This window comes from Oryzias melastigma, linkage group LG22 (genome assembly GCF_002922805.2).
Source record: "Oryzias melastigma strain HK-1 linkage group LG22, ASM292280v2, whole genome shotgun sequence".
Classification (NCBI taxonomy): Eukaryota; Metazoa; Chordata; class Actinopteri; order Beloniformes; family Adrianichthyidae; genus Oryzias; species Oryzias melastigma.
In genome coordinates this window covers 23,761,673-23,781,206 of record NC_050533.1, presented here as the reverse complement: position 1 = coordinate 23,781,206, position 19,534 = coordinate 23,761,673, and the positions used below count along the sequence as shown (strand labels likewise).

Genomic DNA, 19,534 nt, shown 5'->3' with positions numbered 1-19,534 from the left:
GACTTGTCTGTGATGTGAATCTAAGACAAGTTCACTAAAAAATATACTGTGATGTTTGAAATTGAATGACATTACTGATCTTAATGATCCTTAATAACCTGAATCAATGATTGTAGATTCTGAACCGGATGGTGATAATTCATGTAAAGGAACTGGGGTGGGATTATATAAGTTCGCTTCCTCCCACTCCTTCAAGTGATCTATTTGTGATCGATAATGTAAGATGTTATTTTACATGACTGCTTGAAATAAACTATTTAATTCATTTATATTTAACCTTTATTTTACCAGGAAATCCCACTGATAGTAGATTTATGATGGTAAACTCACCTTTGAATCAGGTTTAGATTCGTCCTGATTCCAACAACAGTTCTCCCGTTTCCTAACGTGAGCTCTCCTCTTCACAGACGGTGAAAACACAAAGCCTGAGGAGAAGTCGATGCAGCATCCTGAGGGAGACGCCGAGCCCGAGATGGACACCAAGCGGCAGCATCCGTCCTCCTCCCAGCAGGACATGAAGCGGCACGAGGAGGACAGCTCCAGCAACCCCGAGAGCCAGGAGAGCGACGACAGCCTGGAGGCGTCCGACGGGGAGCAGGAGCACGACACAGCAATAAGAGCGGGAGGGGGGGCCGGACCCGGGCTGGAGAGGTTAGCCAGACTGGGGAGCCTGGAAGGACTCGGCGCCATGGGTGGACTCGACAACTTAGGCGGGCTTCCGATCAAAGTGGAGCATTACGGAGAAGGAGAAGAAGCACAACTGCACAACTCCCTCACCTCCTCATCGGAGGAGGAGGAGGACGAAGACGAGGGGGGGGAGGTGCAAGACTGCAACGACGCCGGAGTCCAGAACTGTCGAAAGAGGAGGAAAGTACAAAAGTGGGACGGATCCAGAAGCAGAAGGCTCCGGCTGTCGGCGCCCCCCAGCCCCGTCGCGGCAGGGGAGACCCCATCGCAGGTCGACTCCTCGGGGGCCGCCTCCGTCACCCCCCCTCACCTCCTGACCTCCGGAGGCTCCCCCAAGAGCGCAGCGGCGTCCGTCCTGAAGATCAAGACGGAGATGGTGGAGCCCATCAACTTCGACAACGACAGCAGCATCTGGAACTACCCCCCCAACCGCGAGATCTCCAGGAACGAGGCCCCGTACAGCATGACCTCCAAACCAGCCCCGGGGGGTCACGAGAGCTTCCCTCCATCGCAGGCCGGCGCTCTGCAGGTGGTCATTCCCGAGTCTGTGCTCACGCCCCCGGGAGCTGAGGGAGCAGGGGGCAGGAAGCCGCCCTACAACGGAAGCTCGGCTCCTTCCTCCTCCTCCAGCGCCACCAGTTTGGCTCCTCCCTCAAACACGTCCTCCGCCGACCCCCTGTCCCCCCCTCTGTCTGCATCCCCGAGGGACAAACTACAAGCCACTCCCACCACCACCTCCTCCTCGTCCTCCTCCTCGTCCTCCTCCAGCTCTTCGTCCTCACTGGTGTATTCTGGTGACCTTGAAGCGCTGCAGCGTTTGCAGGCCGGTAACATGGTCCTCCCACTGGTTCACCGGGTCTCAGGGACTCTGGACTCCACGAGCACCGCGGCTCCACGTGTCTACACCACCGGCACCATCAGGTATGCCCCCGCGGACGTCACGCTGGCCATGGCACAGAGCAACCTGCTCCCCAACGCCGCCATGAACTTTGTGGACGGCCCGGGATTCGGCCTGGATCCCAAGACGCCGATGGAGATGCTGTACCATCACGTCCACAGGCTCAACATGTCTGCCGCCGCCGCCACCGGCCCGTTCGTGGGCTCCCCGGCGCCCACGGGTAACGGCTCTCTGGGGGGCCAGGTGCCGACGACAGCCAACGTCTTCACCACGGCGGAGGGCCTTTTCTCCACGCTGCCATTCCCGGTCTACAGCAACGGGATCCACGCAACACAAACCGCCCTGGAGAGGAAGGAGGACTAACCCAAAACGCCCCAGACCGCACTACTGTGTTCCAGAATCAACTGTCCTTTGTAAAGTTCCAGAAAAATGTCGACACGGTGCAGCACTGTGGAGAGCAGGGACCGCCCGGGTCCACAGAGGTACTCTAGCACTTTGAATTTGAGCGTGTTTGATAGACGGGACGAACTCGACGCCTTTTCTAACTATTTTCTTGATCATCCTTCACTCTTCCAGTCCTTTACTTTCACTTCTGCAGATGAACCTTTTCTCTCAAAGAGACGAACAAAAACAGACTTTATTCTTTCATAGAGTCCATAATGGAGCCTAAACGGGATCATTTTTACTGTCTCTGTTGCATCTCTATGAAACTGCAGATTGTATGTATTTAACGGAGAGGAAGTGGGGGGGGCAGGGAAAAATATAAGCTACTCCTCCTCAGGAGTCTTGATGCAATCGAGGCTTGGAGAGCACGTTTGTAGCAGGAGCTTTTATTTCCACAAAGGTCTCAGAGGCTAGCATTTAAAAACGGGCTTTGGGGAATGTATTAACGGGACAGAAAACCAGATTTTGTTTCTTCCTCTTTTCTAAATAATGTCGGTCGTCGAAGCTCCAAGCTGGGCGACCTGCGAACTGTTGAATGTTGAGTTTCCTCCTCCTCCTCACCTGAGGGCTTTCCTTCCAGGTCTGACCCGAGCATCATCTCTGTTTCTGAACCTTTAATCTCTGAGCCAACCTTCTGTCTGACCCGTGGTGCTAGTGACCGTCCGGTGACCCGCCATCAGCTGGCTGAAGCGGGCGCTGCGCACTGACCCCCCGACGGGCCGACGGAACGCTCTCTTTGTGGGAGGAGAAGCTATTTTACCTTTCCTGTTTTGTTGGTCTGTAGGAATATTAGAGCCTCTGATTTTGGAGATGACCTTAAAGTCTCTCCATATTTCACTTTAAAAGTCTGATTTTAATCCACTATAAATGGAGAAAATCGCTCGTTTTCCTTCTTTTTCTTCCAGTTTACTAAGTTGCGCTCCGACTTTTCACGAGGCAGCACTAACTTGAATGTTGAAAACCTCGACCGGCTCCTGTTTTTGTTTTTGCGTCCTCTTCCCGGTTTTCCTCTTCTTCCTCTTCAACCAGACTAACCTCTGCAAAAATCTTTTCTCGACGATCCGCTCTCTTCCATCTCATCGCCAGACCCTGTGATAAAAACCAACACATATCAACGAAGAGATTGTAATAAAGACACGCATTTTCAATCAACCTATCAAACAATCAATCAATGACTTCAAGGAAAAACTATTTCTTAACTTTGTTTGTTTTCTGGGGGGAAAAAGTCCCAGTTTCTGTGGTTGTCCTTCTGTTGTTTTGGTCTTTTTACTTTTCCTGCCTCTGTTGCTAACCAAAAAGGAAAAAAAAGAAAAAATGCTAATCTCACACATTTGGTGTTTTAAAAACACTGTGATTCTCACTCAATTGTAATTTTTTTCTTTGATATTTTGGTAAAAAGATGAATAATTAATGGTATTAAGCTACTGCAGCCATTCATTTTAAAGCCCTATCTTTCCCATCATGCCTTTCTTCTTGTGTGATTAAGTCGTAAAAAGTGTTACCGATGTGTTTAGTGTCAAAAAGTCTTTCATGGCGACTTCTCTGTGTGTGTTTACTATATGCAGTATATACTGAGCTACTGTAGCCGTTTTTGTCCCTTGTCTTCTCTGTGCTCTATCTCTCGTGTGGGGGCGGAGAGGGAAGGGGTGGGGCTTTGAGGATGATTGGCATCCCAAAAAAAAAAAAAAAAAGAAAAATGGCCACCCTGTCTGGTCTCCCTCTCTCTGCCGTCTTCGTGAAACCAGTGGAGGTCGTGGAGTTTCGTGTTTGGTGGCCTTCTGCAAGAACAGAACAAAAGCAGCAAAGTCCACCTCTTCTTTGGCTCTGCTTCCTCTGTTGTCATTGTAAACCGCCTCTTTGGTTTGGTCACTGTTGCTTTTGCTGTCGTGTGGTCTTACTGACAACTCTTATCTCGCCGTCTTCTTTCTCAGAGATGAAAAAAATGACTAGCTCAAAGGTTTACGGAGCCATGTTTCTGCCTCTGAGGAATTCTGGGACTCAAAAGCCTCCAGGGAAGGAATATATAGAGAAATGAATTATTGTAAATGTAGTCTGGGAATCCCAGAGTTCCTTGGGGTTTCTCCTGTGCATTGGGTGTATTTCAGTGGTTTCCACCAAAACTTGTGAACTTTCAGTGCAAATTTCTCTGAAACAAAAAAAAGAAAAGTTTTAAAAAAATGTGTTCAAGGAAGAAAAAAAAGTGGTCTTTCTGGACACCTAATTTAGAACAATTTTAATGATTTCTAAAGAAACTTAAAGGAGAAAAAATATTTCTCAATATAAATCTATTTTTCTAGGTGTTTTGGAGAACTAAACTGCATGTTTTGTCCGATGTGTTTCATCCCTCCTTTGTTTTTGGTCACTCTTTATTTATGCAGTAATCTCGTTTGTTTGTTTGTTTGTTTGTTTTGTTACAGTCTGAATCCAGGGGGGGTGCAAACGGGGGCCTTTTGGAGTAATAATGTTTTTAGTGTGAAAGCAGCCTCTGACCCCCCCACATCAGGAAGAAACAGTTCGTTGCGTCTGTATCTGTGCTTTATGTCAAGAATCGATGTGTTGTTTTGAGATTTTTAATGAAAAGAATAAAGGGGGGGTGGAGGGGGGGGTCGAATGTTAAATCCCGCTTTTCTGGAGCATTTTTGCGTTTTCTACCTGCTCTAAAGCGAGGTCAGGGCACAAACTCAGAGCAGGGGGGTTAACGAAGGCAAACGGGGCAAAGGCAAAACCAGGAAATACACCCACATGTAAGTGAAGCCAAACAGCCTCTTCCAGCTGTTCCTGTGTCTTTTTGTTTGGTTTTTTCTTGTCAGAAATGACATTTTGCTGGTGGTTTTGAAACCACAGCTGCTGTGAAACGCATACTGTTGACCTGCAAATATGGAAAATCACTTCATTTAACTGTGAAGAAACTGTGTCTGTGTTTTTAACAACTTCTTGTACAATTAAACAGATTCTTTTATGAGGAACTTGGTGCCCAGTAGCTGAAATACAGCAGAGAGGGAATCTCTTGTTGTCAATGTTAACAGTGTTATATAATTCTAAATCCAAACAAATTAAAACATTAAAAAAGAAAAAACACACGATGGTACATTTCTATTTTTGGGGGGTTTCTTGATTTCTGCCGGGGAACAACTGTGGAAAATACCTAAAACCCACTAATGTGTAACTTTCAGTGCCTGACTTCTCTTCTCTTTTCTTTTTTTAATAATCTTTTCTAAGAGCAACTTTTCTGTTATCACAACTAACACTGCAGGTCCAAAGGTGTTCACACGTCATCTTCTTCCTGGGTTCTCATCCATTCAGAGGAGCATTTCACACACATGCTTGGTTTTCTGTAACCCACTTTTGACCATCCTGTAGGTGCCATATTCATAATAAAAAGATCTCTCAAATGTGTTACAGCATCATTTCTTTTGTTTGACACCTTCAACCATCCCTCCACTCTCCACACACTCCTGCTCCTGCTGATGATGATGATGATGATGATGATGCTGGCTATCTGCTGCTCCCAGGAACCGTCGTACCAGCTGACACGAACCCTTCCTTTGTAGGGCTCTTTTGATCGATGTCAATGCACATCAGAGCACTTTGGCTCCAGAATTATCTTTAGCATTTAGCTTTTTTTTCTAAGTTGGAAACAATTCAGGCGTCAAGGGGTTAAACTGCAAGAGAAATAAATTGTTCTTTTCAACTCGTCATCCAGCGATGTTTGCAAGAATCAGGGAACCATCTGTAACATGGAAAACCTCCACAGCCAGAACCAACCATCAACCCCCCAATGCAGACAACATTCATAAAGAATGCAAACGCTGATAAACAGGAGGAAATGAGCAGAATGCAGAGAAATCTGGGAAGGATTTGGTCAAATTGATTCCAGTATTGGGCCCCATACAGTTTAAAAGTGGGCAGAGAATGTGGGCTCCAATTGGGTTTGTCCGCAGTTTCCGTGGTGGCCCCAGCTGTGTTTGCCCACATTGGCTTAGGTGGCTATGCTAGCCAGTCGCCCGGTGGACAGCGTAGCGAGTTCCGCTGCCCAGGGTCCGGCAAAGACAGCAAGTGCTGCCGCCAGGAGTCAGCAGAGCTAGCGGGGTCGCTGTCCAGGCCCCCAGTCCCTAGGCAGTGAAGCCAATGTGGGCTAACACAGCTGGGGCCACCACGGAAAAACCCAATTGGGGCCCACATTCTCTGCCCACTTTAGAACCACGAGGGGCCCACTTGGCCTTACTGGCTGGAAAATGACCAAAAACAATGCAAAAATTGTTAAAAACAAAACATTTCCATATTTGGCTTAAAGATTGATCTAAAAAACGTCCTTTCTGGATTCTGTTTTTGGTATATTTCAAGTAATTTAAACCACCCAGCCAGCAAAGCCAAGTGGGCCCCATATGGTTTGAAAGTGGCAGAAATTGTGGCTCCAATTGGGTTTGTCTGCAGTTTCTGTGGTGGCCCCACCTGTGTTTGCCCACATTGACTTAAGGGGACACTCAATGGGTAGGCTCGCTTAGCTAGCCAGCCACACAGAGGACAGCATAGCGTGATAGCAAGCTCCTCTGTAGCATGTTAACGAACTCCTCCTGTTGTATAATGGTAGTGAGCTCCGCTGTAGAAAGCTAGCGAGCTCCATTGTATCAAGCTAGTGAACTTCTTTTTAGCGAGTTAGCAAGCTCCGCTGTAACATGCTAACGAGCTCATCTGTAGCATGTTAGCGAACTCCTCTGTAGCGAACTAATAATCCCCACTGTATTGAGCAAGCGAGCTCTGTTGTATCACGCTAGCGAGCTCCAGTGTATTGAGCTAGCAAACTCCTCTGTATCGAGCTAGCAACCTCACCTGTTGCATACCAGCGAGTTCATCTGTAGCAAGCTAGCGAGCCCCGTTGTATAATGGTAGTGAGCTCCTCTGTAGCATGTTAGCAAACTCCTCCCGTTGTATAATGGTAGTGAGCTCCGCTGTAGAAAGCTAGTGAACTTCTTTTTAGCGAGTTAGCAAGCTCCGCTCTAACATGCTAACGAGCTCATCTGTGGCGAGCTAGAAAGCTCCCCTGTCCCCCGGGCTGGTTAGCGTAGCGAGCTAACCCACTGAGTGCCCACTTAAGTCAATGTGGGCAAACACAGGTGGGGCCACCACAGAAACTGCTGACAAACCCATTTGGGGTCCACATTTTCTGCCACTTTTAAACCCAATGGGCCCACTTGGCTTGCTGGCTGGGCTACTATCCATTCTCAGTATATAATACCAAAAAAGGACTATTCACCAGGCTGAATACCATCCTTTTTGTGGAGCCTAAAATGATCTGACATCATAGCGTTCAAGACGTGTTCAAGATCTGTACAGAATCAGATACAACCTGCTTCCAAATCACTTACAAGAAACGTTTTTTTTAAGAAAAGGAGAAAACAGGTTTAGTGCAGGGGTTCCCTAACTACGGCCCACGGGCCAGATCCGGCCCTCCTCCGCAGTTGGCCTGGCCCCCCAAACACTATCAGAGACGCTTTTTTTTTTCTGAATCTTGCCGATAGTATTTGACTTTTTATTCCACCCTGCTGCAGTCTGAACTATGATGGGAGAGGATAGACTATTTATTGGTTTAATTTTTTAAATGTTTTTTGTGAAGATTGGACTACTTTGGCATTAACTAAGATTTTTTTAGGCTATTTTGGAGTTTAGCTAATATTTCAGCTACATGCTAGCTGTTTTAGCCAGTTCAGGCTTTTTTAAAAACAGCTTTTTAGGCTGTTTTGGTTTTAGACTAATATTTACATGCTAGCTGTTTTGGCTAATTTGGGCTTTTCTCAGTTTTTTGGGGCTATTTTGAAGTTTAGATATTTTTTCACCTACATGCTAGCTGGTGTAAGGGAGGAGAGGAAGAAATTTCATCTGTGCTTTGTATGCTCTGTACTCAGCATATTTGACAAATAAAATCCTACTTGACTTGACTTGACTAGCTGTTTTGACTTACATTAGTTATTTTTTAAGGCTAATTTATAGCTAATATTTTAGCTGACTATTAGCTTTAATGTTTTTATCTATCAATTTCAGTACCTTCAGCAGTCAAATTCAGCTTACAGCATTCACACTAGCATTATCTCAGGTAGTTCATAGTTATGTTAAAAAGTTACTGTTTAACGTTTTAAAATGTAGTTTTAGTGTTCAATAAATGTTTATCCTGTTCATCCCGTGACCTAAGGTGTGTTTTGGATTTTGACCCCTTGTGTGATTGACTTTGACACTCCTGTCTCATAAGCTACTGTAATCATGTGACTAAATAAACTCCTCCAGTGAAAGAATTTTGTGTTTCACACAAAAAATCAACATCTAAATGTCTAAAAGCTAGTTAGTCAGGCAAAGCTAAATCTTGATATTCATCAATGTTTGTCTTTATTGTGTCAGTTAGAGAATACTAGATCCTTCTTAAGAGTGACACAGCTGTTCTTGCACACTTTACTGTTTCTCTTGTGGAAATGATCAACTTCCTAAATGAAAGTGTCTGTCCTGTTTCCCCACTGTCCTCCAAACAGCATTTCATCTAAAACATTTCTGTCATCGTACCTCCACTCTCCCTCAGTAAAAGACTTCCAGATTCCATGACTTTTTAGGGGATATTTTGTGGTTTGTTGAGAGACTATTCTGAATACAACGGAATCCTCTGGTATGAAAACATTTTATTTATAGTTGGACTATTAAATCAGGCCCACCTAACTGGAATAAAACATACTGATAATCCTTGATGATGTTTTATTTTCCCTGTTTTTCTGGCACCTCCCCATAACAAATAAACTGACCTTTATTTAGGTGCAGGAAGTTATTCTGCATTTATGTGATGTTTGAAGATTTGTTGTTTTTCCCACATTGAGTCATTTTTGCGATTCTTCAAACTCCACATGAACGCAGCGTTTTCCCTAAAGGGACATCAACCCATCAGTGCATTTGTTTTTAGTCCGAGTAACTTTTGCTGCATTGGGAAACACTTTTCCACAGGGTGCAGATGCAGTGTGGATTTGTTTTCTGGTTGTGTTTCCAGTGTTGTTATGGGTCTTAAGTGTTGGTTTCAGACATGTAGCTTGTGACTTGATTCTAGTTTGTACGTAACAACAAACTAGAGGCTTTTTCAAACAGCTTCTCCTGATTCACAACAATTTGGATTAAGAAATAGAAATGCAGTTTTAATCTTAATTTTCTTTATTCATGTCCCCTTTCATGAGAAAAATGCTGCAAAAACATGTTAAAAACACAATTTTCAGCATCTAGGCTCTGGAGAGTTTTTTCATTTATGTTCTTGGCCCAGAGACAAACCGCCGAGAGTCATCCATGTCTTTCTGTAAAGTAGGAGTGTCAAAGTCAATTACAGGGGGGCAAAATCCAAAACACACCTTAGGGCGCAGGTAGAACAGGATAAACATTTGTTGAACACTCTAAAACTACATTTTTTCGTTAACTTTTTATCATAATCATAAACTAGATATATAGTATTACCTGTGATAATGCTAGTGTGAATGCTGTAAGCTGAATTTGGCTGCTGAAGAGGCTATAAATTGTAAACTGGAAACGCTGAAGCTGATAGCAGCTAAAACAGCCAAATTAGCCTAAAAAAAACAACAAAAAAAAGAACTTCGATCAGCCAAAACAGCTAGCATGTAGCTAAAAAAAAAGCTAAACTTAAAAATTATCTTAAAAAAAGAAACTGAAAAAGCCTAAATTAGCTAAAACAGCTAGCATGTAGCTGAAATTTTAGCTAAGCTTTAAAATAGCATTAAATAAATCGTAGTAAATGCCAAAATAGTCCAAAAAGCTATCAGAATGTCAGTTATTAAAACTTTAAAACTGTAACTTTTTAACATAATTATGAATAATAAAAGGCAGGAATATTATTCAAAAATAAATCAACTTAAACCTTAAATAACTTTAATATTTTACTCTCCATAAAAATATATTTTTTCAAAATTATACAAGTTAGAAATGAGAGCACGATAACATCAGGCCATTAATAATAATAAAATAAAATGATCTATAATCACCCAGAGGGCCGGATCTGGCATCATAATCTTTACTCACTCTTGGTTAAAGTGGGAGATTCTTCCGTTCTGCTGAATGTTTGTCAAATAAAGAAATTGTTCGGTAGTCAGAATGTGGAGTTTTGTCACATCAGAGCATTTTCCTAAAACTGCTGTTTCATAAATATCACTTCTATCAAACAAACAGAGACGTAATGAAAGATGATTTTTTATCTTTTTTAATGACCTTCATTTCTGCAAAAAGGTTTTTCATACAAACGCTTCCATCACACTTTCATTCATTAGTGTTCGTAAACAAGCAGACTTCAGGAATCTAAGTCTCCGTCTGATGGCGTTCTGGGTGGAGGCCGCCATCAGGGCGGAGTCTGCACTTCAGGAGCTCCACCTTCATATCTGAACTCCCTCTGTGACGTCACAGAGCGCCCCGTGGGCCGGCGTCTTCTGCATCCAGCTGGGGCCTGAAAGTCTTTGTGCAAACTTCTCAGGACCCCCCCACCCTGTCAGAACAAGGCACTCGGGAGAAACTGGCCTTCTCCAGGCAGGTCACTGTCCAGGATCACGACGCAGCACAAATCCTGTAATGAGTCGGCGGGAGAGCAGCACACATCTGCTTCAGAAGTTCAGGAAGAGTGCAGTTCTCTGGCTCAAACACCAGGTGGCAGTGTCTTCTCACAGTCAGGGGGGGCTGCCGTCCGGCTGTGTGCGGGCGCTGAAACACAGAGGAAACCCTGACTTAGAAACAAGAGTAAACTCAGATTCTCCACAACGTGCTGACTCAGCAGGCGAGTCTGTCCCGTTTGCAACAGGAGGCTGAATGAACCGAGCGTGGACCAGAGGTCTGCAACCCGAGCTGCAGAACCACATCATATCCCTCCATTCTGGATAATAGGTTTGTAGTTTTGATTTATGTGTTTGAGTCTATTGAATGTTGTCATTTATGTTTAACACATTGGAGCAAAATGCAGGTAAAAGTTTAAATCGGTTATTAGAAAAAGCCTATTTTTGCTGCAGCTGGAGGATCTTATTTGACACGGGGCATTTTATTTTGAAAAGAACTTGAAAGTGCTGCTATCAAAAGATGTTAAAATTGTCCATCAGAAAAATACAGACACAGATTAGACCTTTATGCTCGTGACCGTTCTGCTGCCTGGGTGGGAGCGCAACAGGAGCCCCCCCATGCATACGAGGGAAAACAGAGAAGAGCACTCTGTGTTCACGCTGTACACGCACCACAATGTCTTTAGGCAGTAAGGCTAAAAACGTATTGATGACGGTTTTGCTATGGCAATCGCACAAGGGCCCAAAATCCAAAACACACCTTAGGTCGTGGGACGAACAGGATAAACATTTATTGAACTCTCTAAAACTACATTTTTAAAAGTTGAAAACCATAACTTTTTAACATAATTATGAACTAGATATATAGCATTACCTGGGATAATGCCAGTGTGAATGCTGTAAGCTGAATTTGGCTGCTAAAGACACTAAAATTGATAGCTAAAAACACTGAAGCGGATAGCCTGGTAAAATATTAGCTAAATGTCTAATTAGCCTAAAAAACTTATAAAAAAAACTTAGGTTCGCCAAAACTGCTAGCATGTAGCTGAAAAAATAGCTAAACTTCAAAATAGCCTAAAAAACTGAAAAAAGCCAAATTTAGCCAAAACAGCTAGCATGTAAATATTAGCCTAACTCCAAAATAACCATAAAAAACTTTTTTTTTAAAAAGCCTAAATCAGTCAAAACAGCTAACATGTAACTAAAATATTAACTAAACTCTTAAACAGCTTAAAAAACAAAAAAAAGCCTGAATTAGTCAAAAGAGCTAGCGTGTAATTATTACCTAAACTCCAAAATAGCCCCAAAAACTTAAAAAGAAAAGCCTAAATTAGCTAAACCAGCAGGCATGTAGCCGGCTGCCGGGCCTCGACTTTGACACCTGTGCTACAGCATCCTTACATCACAGAAGCGCCCCCTGGAGGACTCTTTTGTCTTCTTTTTAAAGTCACTCAAGAGAAAGACCTGTGATCGTTGCAATAGTTTTCTCCCCGCTCTAGTCCTGACTGCAGGCTGTTGTGGGTCAGGTATGTTTCTGCTGTGTTCTTCACACACTCACCTGTCACCGTCTTAAAGCGCCTCTTGGCCTCGGCTCGCTCCTCTGAGTCGAAATACCAAACTGTGATGGCGTACCTGAAAGCAGAACCACAGGTTGGTATCTGCACACAACAACAGATGCTAGCTGATCATGCGTCTGTTCTACGCTGTAAACCTGCAGGATATTCCAGTTTGTCTGAACTGATGCAAGTAAAACCAATTTCACCAAACAGAAACACCCCGGACCTTTACCTGGTGGAGAAGGAGGGCTGCACCTCGTGTGGGTTCCTGCGGTCAGACCAGAACACCAGCAGCCGGTCGAACAGCGGCTTGATGTCCGCCACATATCCTTTTCCTTCTGGAAAAATTCGGAGGACGCCGCCGTGCTCCTGTCAGGACAGAACACCCCACACACGCATGAGGTCTCAAGGAACGCCTCTTCGTCTGCAAGAGCACCAGAGCTGAACTCACCTTCACGTTCCAGTTCTTGTTCAGGTAGTAGATGCAGGTGAGACGCCGCCCGTCGCTGTTCGGGTTGTCCACATGTTTGACGTAACCGGCTCCGTTTCCCGGGTAGCACGCCACCATGGCCTAGAAACCAGAACACAGAGAGGAGGACGGGTCAGAGCAGAGAACGGCTTCAACTGGACGCCAGAAAAATCCAACCAGACCAGGAGTCAGCAGCTCCCCCTAACCGAAACTATCTAAAGAAAACAAATAAACAAAGCCCACAAATCAAGACTACCAAACCCCAAACTAAAATAACAAAACCCAGGAGTGGAAGACTGCTGAGGACAAAGAGGAGAAAAGAACAAAATAAATAAAAGGAAAATAAAAGAACATTTTTTAAGTAATGATAAAATAACATTAATTACATTTAAATTAGTTACATTTATAAATTGATGGCACTAAGATGATCCTGTTTGGCACAGAGCCTCTTTTATTTTGAGAGCTGCTTGGTTCTTTTTATATATTTTCTTTTGTTTGTGGCAAAAATATACAAAATTGATATGTATTATTAATTAAAAAAAAGAAGGTCATGAATCCAGATTTCTTATAGACTAAAGTAAGAATATACGGCTCCGGTTTGGATCAGTAGAAAACGAGCCCAAATAGCTCTTTTACTGTTAAAGGTTGTTGACCCCTGACCCAGACAGACGGCCCCAACCAAGAGGCACCAGAACCACAAATGTTCTGAACTATGGAGAGGTTCTGCAGACAGAAAACTCAGCTTTGATTCCAGAAGTCCTGCTGTTCCTCAGCGCCCCCGTGTGGTGATACAAGAACTGCAGTTAGAACTGGTTCCCAGCAAAAACTCATAAATTTCTAATCAGTTTTATGACGGTTTTGACCAAACAAACTTGATGTTTGAGTTCTGAAGGAGTGGAGTTCACATGAACCCATCATCAGCTCCTCTTCCTCACTGTCAGAGTGAAGGATGACATGTGGGGTCAGTGTGGGGGGGTTGACCTGCCCCCAATCCCCATCCTGTCAGGAGGCAGGAAGCTGCATGTGTGCGCATGCTCGTGCACACAAAAACACAGGCGGGGGTGTCGGGGTGTCAAGGTGGGGGTGCAGACAGATAAATCACCTGGAGCTGTTTTTATTTCATCTTCCTGAAGGGGACACACAACAGTTGCATTGTGGGAGAGAGCGGGAGAACTGGCTGACTTCCCATCTGCTGACGGTTTAACGACAGAGCTACGTGTGGAGCGTGAGGCCGTCGGACCGCCTCCCTCCACCGCTGCACAGAAACACAGGGGGGACGGACCCTCAGCTGAAACCAGAGCACGGCCCCCACATGCTGAAAGAGTGGAAGAGCTGAGAATGCAACAGCTGCTGGGATTTGAACCCCCACACGCGGTTCAATGCTAGGGCTGGGTAGCAATTATAATTTCCTAAATCAATTTGATTCCATTTTTTTTTTTTTTTGGTTCTTCAATTCAATTCAGTTTTGAGTTTACACATTGTTTAAATACATTAATAATCTACTACATGATTTGAATATATTTATATTAATCTGATCCAGTTCACATACTGTAAATGTATCAGTGAAATAATGAGATTGTTAATATCATCCAGTGTTACATGGATTCTCTAAAGGAGAAGTTCTAACTAAAATGTTCAGATCATTAACATTGTAAACATTGTTCTGCTTCTCCTGGAGGACGTTTCAGTTTGGACACTAGGTGGTGATCGCACTGTAGCATTACAACTTATACCAGCAGAAGACAGTATGAGGAAAAAAAACGATGTTTCAGACCACAAATAGTTACTTTAAAAAAGAATTCTGTAAGAGTTTGTAAAATTTATACCAATATGTTCATTTAGTCAGCAATGTATTATTTTAGTCAACAGAGCGTTAGCATTAGCCGTCCTATAGGAAATTCCATTAAACGTTAGCATCAAGCTAGCAGATGCTTTATGTGCTAAATCGATTTAAATTGCTTATAAATCAATTATTGATCTATTGAGCATAAATCTATTAAAATCGATTTTATTAACCCAGCCCTAAAAACAGAGAGCTCCCAGGAGTGGAGAGAGAAAGGGGGCGGGACTCTTCCATGCCAACAATCCTGCCCACAACTCAGGTGAAGTTCTGATGAATTCTTTTCTATTCTATTCGCACACCTTACATGCTCTACTGCGCAACCTCATATTCAAGTTCATTTGTAGGCTGGACTCCACTAAAAACACTCTTATTATGTCCATACACAACATCAGGTTTAGTGCCATTCGTTTTAGTTCTAGTATTTGGAAACACTGGAGGAGCTGTCTTTTTATCTTCCCGTTTTAATTAATTTATATTGGGTTTTTAACTATTGTGCTTTTAAGTAATGTATTCTTAAATATGTTTTACATTCTCTGAAGATTTTTAACTATTGTATTTTTTATTTCATTATTATTATATTATTTTATTATTATCCTTTTTTTATCATCTTATATTTGTTGTGTAGTCTTGGCACTGTACGTGTACTAACTATTGTTTATGATCCTGTTTTACCTATTGGACGACGAGTCCGGAATAAAGCCTATCTATCTATCTATCTATCTAGCTCCAATCTACGGAAGTTTGATCAACTTTTAATAAAGTTACATAAATCAGATTCCCAACACAGACGTCCAAGTGCCTGCATGAATGTTTAGGATCCATGGATCCACTCCCTCACCTGGGACCGTTCCCGGATCACCTTGTTCCCCAGCCGGCCGGCGCACACGGAGATCAGCCGATCGATCAGGTTGAGCAGGAAGCCGATCGCCTCGCAGCCGCGCTCGGAGCCGCTCACCCAGGCGGTCTTGTCGCCGCGGATGCTCCTCCGGTGGACTCCCGGGGCGGAGCCGGCGAGCCGGCCGTCGTGCAGCGCCCCGGAGCCGTGCATCTGCTTCACCTCGTCCAGCACGGCGCCCCCGGCCACCTCCCCGAGGAGGCCGTCCACGAAGTAGAAGCCGTGGGTGAGCAAGGCCGGGACCACCCGGTCCAAAGCCAGCCGCTCCAGGTCCGTGTGGGACAGCTGCTCGATGATGGGCATGACGGTGGTAGTGCGGGGTTCACACGGAGCTTCTGGCTCTACGGCAAAGCTCGAGCGCAGTGAGGACTGACCCGGGGGAGGGAGGGTCCGGGGAATGAAATAAAATAAACAAACCGGGGCAAAACTGGACTTTGACTGCCCGTTTGTGGAGTTTCTGCTTCGGTCTGAACTCCGAGGGAAGCCCCGCTCCTCTTATCCCAGAGCCGCACCGATGCAGCGCTCGCACCACTTCCGCTGAGACTTTTCACAATAAGATGACAAACCTCTTCTACTTCAGACAGAAAATATTTAATGTAAAGGCAGAAACATATCTTATTTATGTAGAAAAACGTATATTTGACTTAGTTAGTTAGAACTAGAAAAAAAGACTATGTTCCATCTTATTCTGATCCTTGCATCTTAAAAAATATGACTTTCAATGTTGAATAAAAAGCTTCCCAAATAATTTACTAACATTTTAATTAAAGATATTAACAAGATTTGACAGAGACAAAGGATTTTTCAGTGGTAACTCCTAAAAGGAGAAGCTGAAAGACAAACAAGTATTTATAACTATTTTGTTTACATTTAATTGACTGTGCAAAAATAATTTCCTTTTCATTTCAATGAATAATTTTGTTTTTCAATTGTGTGCTTCCCAGAACTTGTGTATTAACTTTCTTGAACCTGTTCTTTAATTTTATATTTTGGTTAATTTTTACTTGATTATTAATGCATTTCACTTGCCTGTTGCTTTTTACAATTATTCTGCTGCACTAATATTTTATAAGTGTCTTGTATTTTTATGACAATCACATTTCAGTCAGAGTTGTTTCAAGAATACATTGGTAAAAGTCCGATATAGCCTTTACAAAAGAGGTTTCAGATGTGCTCTGAAGAGGAAATACTGAAGCAATAAGGAGAAAATCTCCAGAACACAATGAGAAAACATTGAATTCCATTTTTTCATCAGTTATGCCACTTCATTTCTCGTTTATTTATTTATGTATTCGTGTATTTTATTTTACTTATTCAATCATTTATTTGATAGGGACATTGCACACTAAAAAGCATTGCTGCCAATGAAGAAGCTAACCAGAGTTAGCTCGAGACCTATTTTTCATCTGCTGTCCCTATTTTATTTTATTTTATTTTATTATCTCTATACGTTTCGATTTTTCCACAATAATGCAGAAATGATTTTTTGCCCTTATGTGCTAGTAAATTCCGAATCAAAATTGGATTCATTGAGTGATTTCTTCAAACTTTTGAGTGGCTCCTACAGATGGGCTTTATTTTGAAAAGCCCACTGCTTCACTCCGCTCTTCCGCCGCGGCTTGGCTGTGAGGAGCGCGCGGCGGACGTGCTGGATGTGGTGTTCTGCGGAACAAGAGAACAGGAGGCGGGTTGGGCGCTTTGTTGCTGGGTCACGGCGTCCGGTCACGTAAACATGTGGAAGAAACGGCAGTGTTTTCTACACGAACGAACTAAAATGTGACTTCATGCGCGAAGGCGCGTGAATTTGAAGCAGCTACTCCAGCAAGCTCCGGGGTTCCCCGGTTATACCTTCATGGAAACGTTTCAGTCACTCTGCCCGCGCGGGCAGACGCCATTAACTACCCCGTGACCCGCATGTAGCCCTCGCGCGGCGTGGCTTCCGCGAGGACAGGAACAGAACAGAAGACGTGCACTTCACCACGCACCCGATAAAAGTAGGATTAGTGTAGACGCAAAACAAAGAAAATGACTGAAAATAAACACAATGAAAAAAAAACTTTTATTAAAATAAATAAAATTAATGAATTATTTTTGTTGTCATTTACATGCATTTTAAAGTTCTTCACAATGTGACTAAAAAAACAAGAAGAAAGAAAATGACCATTTTTACTACTCCAAGTCTGGATTAGTCCAGCCCAGCATCTGACCTGAGGCTCTACAAATGGCCCCACTTTAGCTCTATAGCTGAAGAAAAGCAATTAAGTGTAATAATATAACAGGTCTTAGTTTCCATTGTTTTATTCAAGGAAAGTAATCAAGGGGCCCAAGTAAGTCTGGTTCTTGGTGCATCAATCGATTCATCCTTGTTCTCCTTTTACAACCTCTTATTAAATTAAATGTGTTCAGGCAAGTAAACAAGAATGTCAAATCCATTCAAATTTTAGTTTGATGAAGTTCAGCCAACTGTTGTTTTTCCACATCGGAATAATCCAAAGGGAACATATACGAACATTGTACCACACTGTCACGTTTGCTACATTTATTGATTAGTTTTTGCTGCCTCACATGTGTTGCTCTGATTAAACTTTTTTACGTTATAGTAAAATAAACCGTTTCAATCCTAATGGTATTTTACAATATCAGTTATTGACTTATCTCAATTTGAAACCATTTTTTAATGGTATTGATCGATTCCATTTGATTAACAACTTGCCCCAGACTGATTGATTTGGTTGGATAAATCGATTGATTAATTGTTACACCCCTAGTCTTTATTATTGTCAACGAGGAGCAGGTTAGTGGTAGTTCTTGCACTATTGTTGTTTTTCATTTTGAGACCATTTTCTCTCTAACCAACAGTGGTGATCTGTCTGTGCCAAAATTATAGAAACCCCACACACTAACTTTAGCCATTTTATTCAATCCAGTTTTCATCAGTGCAGTTCTACCAGTCAGAGATGGGAGGAGTTTACCATCCATTTTTTTAATAGAACAGAAACAATAAGATGTTGCTTCATGGCCTCCACTGAATGATCTGCCTGAACCCACCCCCTTACCTGTGTCTCCTTACCCCAATAATCTTGGGATTTGACATTTTTCACTCCTTGAGTGGACTTGACTGAACATCCCAGGTTTTACATTTGATCTCTGTGGTTTTTGTTTATCAGAGACTATCTCAATTTTTGTCTTTTTATGGACTGAACTGATTAAAACAGGGCCGGTTCTGATATTGTTCCTGTGCTTCACTGTTCCAGAATTCAATATCCTGCTAGTAATCATTGTACTGTATCATCACTGAACTAAAGGTAAAATACTTTGCAGTACTTTGACACTTAAGATTATGTTTATTTTGTGCAGACATTTTTAAAAGAAATAATACAAGTAATTCAGAGACAATAATGAATTACTTTTGAACAGTATTAACAAGTACTTTGTAATTGAATGACACATATCACTTGTTATTCACATAAACAGCATTGGCCAGAATGATTTATACTTCTAGTAAATTTGGGCTGAAATTGACTTTTCTTCAAACATCAGAGCCTTTTTCTCGGCAACCAAATCACTGCAGATAAAAACAGTCTGAACATGTAGTATTTGGATACAGAGTTTGAATTCCATGTGGGAGATTTGCCTGGTGTACGAGATCCTGGAAGAAAACTTGCTTGACCGCATGAGCAGAAATAACCTAGAACCTGTCCATCTGTGTAAAATCAGAGCTCTCGCTCAGCAGATGTTTCAGGCTCTTAGTGGTCTCAAGAGCAGCGGTGTGGTACACGGGGACATAAAATTGGACAATATCATGTTTGTCGAAGAGGAATCTTTAAAGATAAAATTGATCGATTTCGGCTTGGCAAGAAAAGCAAAGGAACTGGTGACAGGATCCAACATTCAAATTACCCCATTCAGAGCACCGGAAGTCATCCTGGGTCTCCCAATGGATGAAAGTATTGATATGTGGGCTCTTGGAGTTGTCCTTGCCACTGTGTACAGAGGAGATCTTCCCTTTCCGTGTGATACCGAATATCAAACAATCAGAGGTATGGTACAGATATTTGGTTTACCAGAGGAAGAACTTCTTAATGCAGGAGAGCACAACCTTAATTGATGATTGTCTTCATGAAACTTCATTCCATAACTAACCTGTTATTCTAACCCCCCCCCCCCCCCCC

General features: G+C 43.0%; 3 protein-coding genes across 8 annotated transcripts in view; 2 read left to right on the top strand and 1 right to left on the bottom strand.

The window, feature by feature from the left end:
* LOC112151794 (neuronal PAS domain-containing protein 3) overlaps positions 1-5,425 on the top strand; it is a 263,302-nt gene extending 257,877 nt beyond the window's left edge. For all 5 annotated transcript variants that reach the window (XM_024280899.2, XM_024281058.2, XM_024280981.2 and 2 more), the window contains one exon: positions 408-5,425. In XM_024280899.2, the coding sequence (XP_024136667.1) occupies positions 408-1,948 (1,541 nt within the window). In that variant the 3' untranslated portion in view covers positions 1,949-5,425. The remainder of the gene's footprint in view (positions 1-407) is intronic.
* Positions 5,426-10,243: 4,818 nt separating this feature from the next.
* egln3 (egl-9 family hypoxia-inducible factor 3) lies at positions 10,244-15,884 on the bottom strand. 2 transcript variants are annotated; one of them, XM_024277203.2, is made up of 5 exons: positions 15,306-15,884; positions 12,607-12,726; positions 12,388-12,524; positions 12,158-12,231; positions 10,244-10,750 (listed from the first exon to the last, which is right to left on the bottom strand). In XM_024277203.2, the coding sequence occupies exons 1-5, from the start codon at positions 15,663-15,665 to the stop codon at positions 10,686-10,688; spliced, it is 756 nt and encodes a 251-aa protein (XP_024132971.1). In that variant the 5' UTR covers positions 15,666-15,884; the 3' UTR covers positions 10,244-10,685. The 2 variants fall into 2 exon arrangements, with proteins under 2 accessions (XP_024132971.1, XP_024132980.1); XM_024277212.2 differs by having other exon boundaries at positions 12,411-12,524.
* Positions 15,885-18,981: 3,097 nt separating this feature from the next.
* Positions 18,982-19,534, top strand: part of LOC112143576 (homeodomain-interacting protein kinase 2) — a gene marked incomplete in the record, with an annotated part of 1,189 nt that continues 636 nt past the window's right edge. Inside the window, 1 exon segment of the mRNA XM_024267643.2 lies at positions 18,982-19,455. Within this exon segment, the coding sequence (XP_024123411.1) occupies positions 18,982-19,455 (474 nt within the window).

Bases quoted from the DNA above. Each gene is read 5' to 3' on its own strand.
- egln3 (XM_024277203.2), bottom strand. From the start codon at position 15,665: ATGCCCATCATCGAGCAGCTGTCCCACACGGACCTGGAGCGGCTGGCT. The intron at 12,727-15,305 runs GTGAGGGAGTGG...TCTGGTTTCTAG, and splicing joins TGATCCGGGAACGGTCCCAG to GCCATGGTGGCGTGCTACCC. The intron at 10,751-12,157 runs GTGAGTGTGTGA...TCTGTGTTTCAG, and splicing joins GCGCTTTAAGACGGTGACAG to CGCCCGCACACAGCCGGACG.